Here is a 7,443-nt window from a genome sequence, read left to right as displayed (position 1 = left end):
TTATGGGATAGTTTGAAGACTGTTTGGTGTCAGTTTATCGTTAAATGTCTGAATTTGGACATGGTGATGATTTGTATTAGTCAGGATCCCTAGAGGGATTAGAAAAGGATTTATTGAATTGGCTTACCCTATATGGCTGGACTAGTTCAATATTGGCTGTCTTACTCCAGAGCAGAGAAGTGAAGAACTTGGTAACTGCTTAGCAGAGGAGACTAGTGCCTCAGCAGTCTTAGTTTGGTGCTGAAGACCTTAGACAAAGGTTCAATGTAATCTTTTCCTTATTAGGGCACCTTTTAGTATTGCTCCAATTTCATTGCTCCTTAGAGAGATATTTGATTTTGGTAGGTCATACATGTTTACAAATGTATCTATTTCTTCTAGATTTTCCCGCATTAAAGTTTTAATTGAAAATTGATGCTTTTCTCATACAATAAGTCCCAACCACAGTTTCCCCTCCTTCTTCTCCTCCTACCTTCCCCTTTCCACAGATCTCTACCCTTCTATTTCCTTTTGAGAAAAGGGTGGTCCTTCAAGAGATGATAGACAAACAAGGTAAAACAAGATACAATAAGACAAGGCAACAGTCTTGGACAAGGCAACCAAACAGAAGGAAAATATTCTCAAGATCAGGGTAAAGGATGAGAAATTCATCTGCTGCCACTGTTAGGAGTCCCACAGAAGCACCAAGCTAACAGCCATTTCATATACACAGAGGACCTGGTGCAGACCTAGACAGGCCCCATGCTTTCTCCTTTAGTGTTTGTGAGCCTAATGGGGCTGCTTAGTTGATTTTGTGGGCTGTGTTCTCCTGGTGTCCTCCATCCCCTCTGACTCCTGTAGTTTTCCATTAGGGGATCCTAATGATCCTCTTAATTTCATCATTATCAACTGTAGTGCCCCCTTTACATATCCAATTATATCAAGTTGGGGTTTATTGATTAGTTTGACTAAGTACTTGTAGATCTTAGTTTTCAATGAACCGATTGTTTATTTCATTTAGTTTTGTATTATATTTTTTTACTTAAATCAATTTTTTGTTGGATATTTTGCTTACATTTCAGATGTTATCACCTTTCTCCATCTTCCCCACCCAGAAACCCTTTATCTCATACCCTCTGCTTCTGTTTCTTTGAGGATGTTCCCCCACCCACCCACTCCCACCTCCCTGCCCCCGAATTCCCCCACACTGGGGCATCCAGCCTTCACAGGACCAAGGGCTTCCTCTTTCACCTATGCCCAACAAGGCCATCCTTTCCTACATATACAGTTGGAGCCATGGGTCCTTCCCTAAATGCTTCCAGGCTGGTAGTTTAGACCCTGGGAGCTCCGGTTGTTTGGTATTGTTGCTCTCCTCATGGGGTCGCAAACTCCATCAACTCCTTCAGTCTTCTCTCTGTCTTCTCCATTGGGAATTCCTTGATCAGTTCAATGGTTAGCTGTGAGCGTCCACCTCTGTATGTCAGGTTCTGGCAGACCTCTAAGGAGACAGCTAGATCAGGCTGCTGTCAGCATGTACTTCCTGGCATCCACACCAGCATCTGCCTTTGGTGACTGCACAAGGGATGGATACCCAGGTGGAGCAGTCTCTGGATGGCCCCTCCTTCAGTTTCTGTCCCACACTTTGTATCCATATTTGCTCCCATGAGTATTTTGCTTCTTCTAAGAAGGACCGAAGCACCTACACTTTGGTTTTTCTTCTTAACGAGCTTCATGTGGTTTGATGCAAGTTGATATTGGGTACTGTGAGCTTTTGGGCTAATATCTGCTTATCATTGAGTGCATACCATGAGTGTTCTATTGTGATTGGGTTACCTTACTCAGGATGATATTTTCCAGTTTCATCCATTTGCTTAAGAATTTCATGAATTCATTGTTTTTAATAGCTGAGTAATACTCCATTGTGTAAATGTACCAGAACTAGCCATCTCCTGTAACCAAGCATGACTTCCAGTGGAGGGACTGGGAAATCAACCCAGCCAGAAAACCTTCAACATACAACTTTTCCTGCCTAGAAGATGTGCTGGGTAGAGGTGGTGCAGAATAAGTGGCAGTGGCCAACAAATGACTGGTAGAGCTTGAAGCTCATGCTATGAAAGGGAGCCTACTCATATGGAGGGCCAGGACCCAGAGGCTGGATAGCCCAAAGATCTACAGTAGAACCGAACACTGGGTGGTGGCAATGAAATTATTCCAAATGATATTCTGCTATACTTATAGATTGGTATCTAGCTCAATTGTTAACAGAGAGGTTATGGAAACAGATGCAAGGACCCATCTCTAAACATTAGGCGAGGCTTGGAAAATCTTGTGGAAGAGGGGTAGGGAGGATTGTAGAAGCCAGAGGGGTCAAGGACACCACAAGAAAACCCACAGAGTCAACTAACCTGGGATTATAAGAACTCACAGAGACTGAACCGACAACCACGGAGCCTACATGTTGCACATATGTTACAGTTGTGTAACTTGATCTTGTTTTTTGTTGTTGTTGTTGTTTTTCAGTTTTTCGAGACAAGGTTTCTCTGTGTAGCCCTGGATGTCCTGGAACTCACTCTGTAGACCAGGCTGGCCTCAAACTCAGAAATCCACTTGCCTCTGTCTCCCAAGTGCTGGGATTAAAGGCGTGAGTCACCACTGCCCGGCATCACTTCATCTTCATGTGAGATTTCTAACAGTGTGATCAGGGGCAAACTCTGACTTTTTTGCTGGCTTTTGGGACCTTTTTCCTCCTACAGGGTTGCCTTGTCCAGCTTTCATATGAGAAGAGGTGCTTAGTCTCATTGCAACTTGGGATGCCATGTTTATCTGATATCCATGGGAGGTATGCCCATTTCTGAAGGAAAATGGAGGAAGAGTGGAGAGCATGATGCAAAGTTGAGGTAGGGGGAAGTTTTGGAGGATAGAGCAGAGGCTCACTGCTGGCAGGCACACACTGGCAAATCATAATCTCTTCCTTTAACATTTTATTCTCAATCTGCTATCAGATATGATGAAAATTGGTTCTTTGGCTGTATAGACATGCCTCCCTCCAGTAATACAAATCTTAGAAAACTTAAAGGATATTTGGCCAAGTATGTGAAGAAAACAAGGAGAGGACTTGCAGTGAAGATAAAAAAAAATAATTTAAAAAAAGTAAAAAGAGCGGCCGGGCGGTGGTGGTGCATGCCTTTGATCCCAGCACTTGGGAGGCAGAGACAGGCGGATTTCTGAGTTCAAGGCCAGCCTGGTCTACAGAGTGAGTTCTAGGACAGCCAGGGCTATACAGAGAAACCCTGTCTCGAAAAACCAAAAAAAAAAAAAAAAGTAAAAAGAGTGAAGTTTTTAACTATTAATGGTGTCATTAAATGTTAGGAGGACAGAAATAACTAAGGCAATGTACTTTAGGTTCTTAGAAACATCTATGGCCAGTCAATCTCCAAATTAGTAAGTGAAAATAAATAGTAAATATCTGGGTAGACAGTAAGATGGAAGCTAACAAACAGTACATAACGTAGTAAAACTCATGGAGTACACTTATCCAAAATCCAAAGATCTTGATGTCCTCTACATGAAAGCAATAAATAGCAGAAAGTCAGGAATAAAATGGGAGGTGGAAAGATCTTCTGTTTCACGGGTCAGCAGAATATTGTGAAAGTACTATATCATTCAAGAGAGTTGATGGATTATATACAACACCCATCGAGTAACAAGTGACAATAATCACAGAAATAGGAAAAAGAACCTTAAATTTTATATGAAGGTACAAAAATGCCCTCGTGGCTACAGTGTAATTTTCATGACTCATAAAGAAAACTTTATTTCTTCAAAGAAAAAAGTCACTGGTCTCATATATCTTGATATATCACAGAGAGATGGAAGAGAACAGAAAACTGAACAACCAAAGAAATTTGTATCCAAGAATGTAGAATGTTATAAAGAGCTTATCAGTTAAGAACGCGCACTGCTCTTTCAGAGGGCCCGAGTTCAGTTCTCAGCACTCATGTCAGGAGGCACACTTATGCCTGTAACCTCTGTTCCAGGAGGTTTAATGTCCTTATCTGCTGCTGCCTAATCACTCACCCATGCGTATATATACTCACACACGACACACACCGATACATATAATTAAAAACATAAATAAATCTTTAAAAAACAGAATGTTGCCAGGCAGCTGTGGTGCACACACGCCTTTAATCCCAGCACTTGGGAGGCAGAGGCAGGCAGATTTCTGGATTCGAGGCCAGCCTGGTCTACAGAGTGAATTCCAGGACAGCCGGGGCTACACAGAGAAACCCTGTCTCAAAAAAACAAAACAAAACAAAAAACCCCAAAACAAAAGAAAACAAAACCCCCAGAATGTTATGACCAACATGGAATCTATTGCTACAGTTAAAAAACAAAACAGCTGTGAAGTGATTCAAATTACACACCAGCTCTATCACATCCCATAAGCATTTAGTGGAATTACAGAGTACACAGAATGGACTTTTCAGGATGATAAAGCACAACAGAAAGGATCAATGAATTTTTCAAACTAAGTATTTGAAACAAATGAGGACAGCAAACTTAGAGTCATGCACGCCTGATGAAGAATTATGGGTCATATAGAGACACATTTAGTTGAAATTAATTTTATAGGCTGAAGCTAAAATTACAAAGGCATCCAGAGAATACAGGTGTGGTTGCCATTATGAAGGCCTGTATAAAGGTTTGCATGTGTGTGATGCACTCACGTAAGTACACATGCATATATGAACACATGCACATACAGGTCCATGGTTATTCATTGAGGAAAGATTTTTCAGTCAAGCCCGGAGCCCACTGACCTGGTGAGTTTTGCTATATGGCTTCTTCTGTGGATTTCAGTCTCTACCTTGAGAGTCCAAAATAAGCAGGTTGCCATTCCCTCTTGGCATTTGCATGGGCTCTGAGGATACAAATTCCAGTTCTCATACTTGTATGCTAAGTGGAGCTTGTATGCTAAGTGCCCCTGGAGCTATCTCCTCAGTAACCACACCATATTATAAATATAGCAGAGTATTCCAGTTCTCATTTTTGCTTTTTTTGTTCAGTTATTAGTTTTCTCTCATGAATATAGTGCCCAGAACACTCAGGACATATTTATCAAAGTTATCAAATTTCCCCAGGGAAGTACAATTTTATAGAAGAAGATCAATCATAAATGTAGAAGTAAAATTTCTCTATATTTGAAAGAGTTCAAACAAGCAAACAAAGTTAAGTATAATACCATATACACTCAACTTAAAATGTAAACTGATAAGTATATAAAAATTTTGTTATTAGTCTTTGTTCTTTTGATATTAAAGCTTAAAAAGTCTCATGCTAAAACACTATCTCTAAAACAACTCTACATGAGGGGCTAGAGAGATGGCTTAGCAGTTAAGGGCACTGGTTGTTTTCCCATAGAACCTGGATTCAATTCCCAGAACCCACCTGGCAGCAACTCCAGTTCCAGGGACTCTGACTCTCACATATTAAGAAAAGAAGAAAACAATCACAAAAAATCCTACACGAGGCCCTGTCTTAATAAAAAGCATTATTAGTCACTTCCTACTACCTGAATATTAGATATTCAGGTATGCTATGGCTATTTTGCTCATGTGGAATCAGCTAAGGTGGGGTCAGTTTGGAGCATTAGATTAGCAATGACATCCTCTTGTAAAAAAGGTACATTTAAAGTCTGAAAATGAAGAAACAAATTTGGAAATAAGTTTCCTATTGTTCAGCAGAACATAAGGGCAGACTGTTGGGTAGCCTGAAGATAAAACTCCATTAATCAGATCCAATACTGGGCTGCTCTTGGGTCTGTAAAGTGAATAGAAGGTGACAAAGGTGTTTGAGCAATAGAAAAACATGAAGAAACCCACAAGCAGAAGGATGTTGTGGGTGGCTCTCTTTTCAGAAGATGCATGGAGAGAGACACTGAAACTGTGGACATGCTGTGTTCTCCTATTGTGTCTGAAGAGGAGGCTCAACATGTAGAGGCTGGACCACATCATGAGAAACACAAACAGGATGTCTCTGATTATTAGTGCAGTTACAAGTGACACGGTGGTGTGGTGGCGAACTTGGCTACTTCGGCAGTATATCTGGGAATACTTAGAACCCAGAACAGTGAAGTTCATTTTTCCCTTTATGTTTTCAACCATCGGAAGATAGAGAAATGTGTTGATGATCCATATGATGAGGAGTAATGGAAAAATGCATGACTCAAGCTTGGATTTTAGCCATGCCCACTTGGAATGGATAGAACTGACAGTGATGGCTTGAAATACACTCAGTAGCAAGATAGTACAGACGGAAAGGCCCCTAGTAACACTGTATGCATACAAAACTGCCTTACATGCGACATCATGGAAAAGGAGCCTGACTGCAAAGGATCTCATGACATCTGGTATCAGCTTGAACACGATGCTCAAAACATTGACAAGCATTAGATGTGTGAAGATCATGTCTATGGGCTTCTTCTGACGAGGCTGAATTAAGAAGATGTACGTGTACAGTATGAAGAGGAGCAAGTTTCCCATGAGTCCAATGAAAACTTCTGAGAGGAGGAAGAACCCAGAAATTAGGTCTCTTGGAAACATTATCCTAATGAAGTCTTCATTGCTTTTCTGCTAGGATAAGGCAAACCAAGCCAATATAAACGCATGATGTTGTGATGTTAAAATCAGTGAACTAGGTGGATGAATGTAGTGGTTGACAGGTAAGCACAAGGAGTCTGTATCGAAACGTGCACTATGGGTTAGTGGTAACCCTTCTAGGAACCGTATTCCATTATCTCTGAGAGCCTGAGGGTAGAAAAGTCAGGCTTAAGGAACTCAAATGGAGCCAGGATACATTTTAATCATATGATTAAATGGGCATTGTACAGAACTAAAGAGCTGAACATCAAAAATACAATCCATAAAAATTGGTACAGAATTGAATAGAGATTTCTTAAAAGATGAAAGACAAATGTCTGAGAAACACTTTTTACAAGTGTTGAACATCATTAGTCACCATAGAAATGCAAATTAAAACTACTTTAATATTTCAACTTAGCCCAGTCAGAATGGTCAACATGAATAAAATAAATGTCAGTACCAGCTGAGGAGGATGCAGGAAGAAGGTGGAAATGAGAACTGATAGTGTCACTATTGAAATCAGGGTGGCAGTTCCTTAGGGAGCTGGGAATAGAACTACCACAAGATCCAGCTACATCAGTCTTGGGCATAAACCCAAAGGACTCTAATTCTTACCATGGAGACAGTTGCCCATCCATGTTCACCGCTGCTCTCTTAGTTGTAGTCAGAAATTGGGAACAGACTAGAGGCCCATCACCTGATGAATGAATAATAAAAATGTGAGAATATCCATCCATCCATCCATCCATCCATCCATCCATCCATCTATCTATCTATCTATCTATCTATCTATCTATCTATCTATCTATCTATCTATCTA

General features: G+C 40.6%; 1 protein-coding gene across 1 annotated transcript; it reads right to left on the bottom strand.

Annotated features, from left to right (window-relative positions):
* Positions 1-5,636: 5,636 nt before the first annotated feature.
* Positions 5,637-6,584, bottom strand: LOC114633285 (vomeronasal type-1 receptor 4-like). Its single transcript, XM_028781867.1, has one exon. The coding sequence runs from the start codon at positions 6,582-6,584 to the stop codon at positions 5,637-5,639; it is 948 nt and encodes a 315-aa protein (XP_028637700.1).
* Between the last annotated feature and the right edge of the window lie 859 nt (positions 6,585-7,443).

Source organism: Grammomys surdaster, unplaced genomic scaffold (assembly GCF_004785775.1).
Source record: "Grammomys surdaster isolate TR1022 unplaced genomic scaffold, NIH_TR_1.0 576, whole genome shotgun sequence".
Lineage (NCBI taxonomy): Eukaryota > Metazoa > Chordata > Mammalia > Rodentia > Muridae > Grammomys > Grammomys surdaster.
The sequence above is the reverse complement of the archived record's forward strand: the minus strand, read 5'-3'. Positions and strand labels throughout refer to the sequence as shown.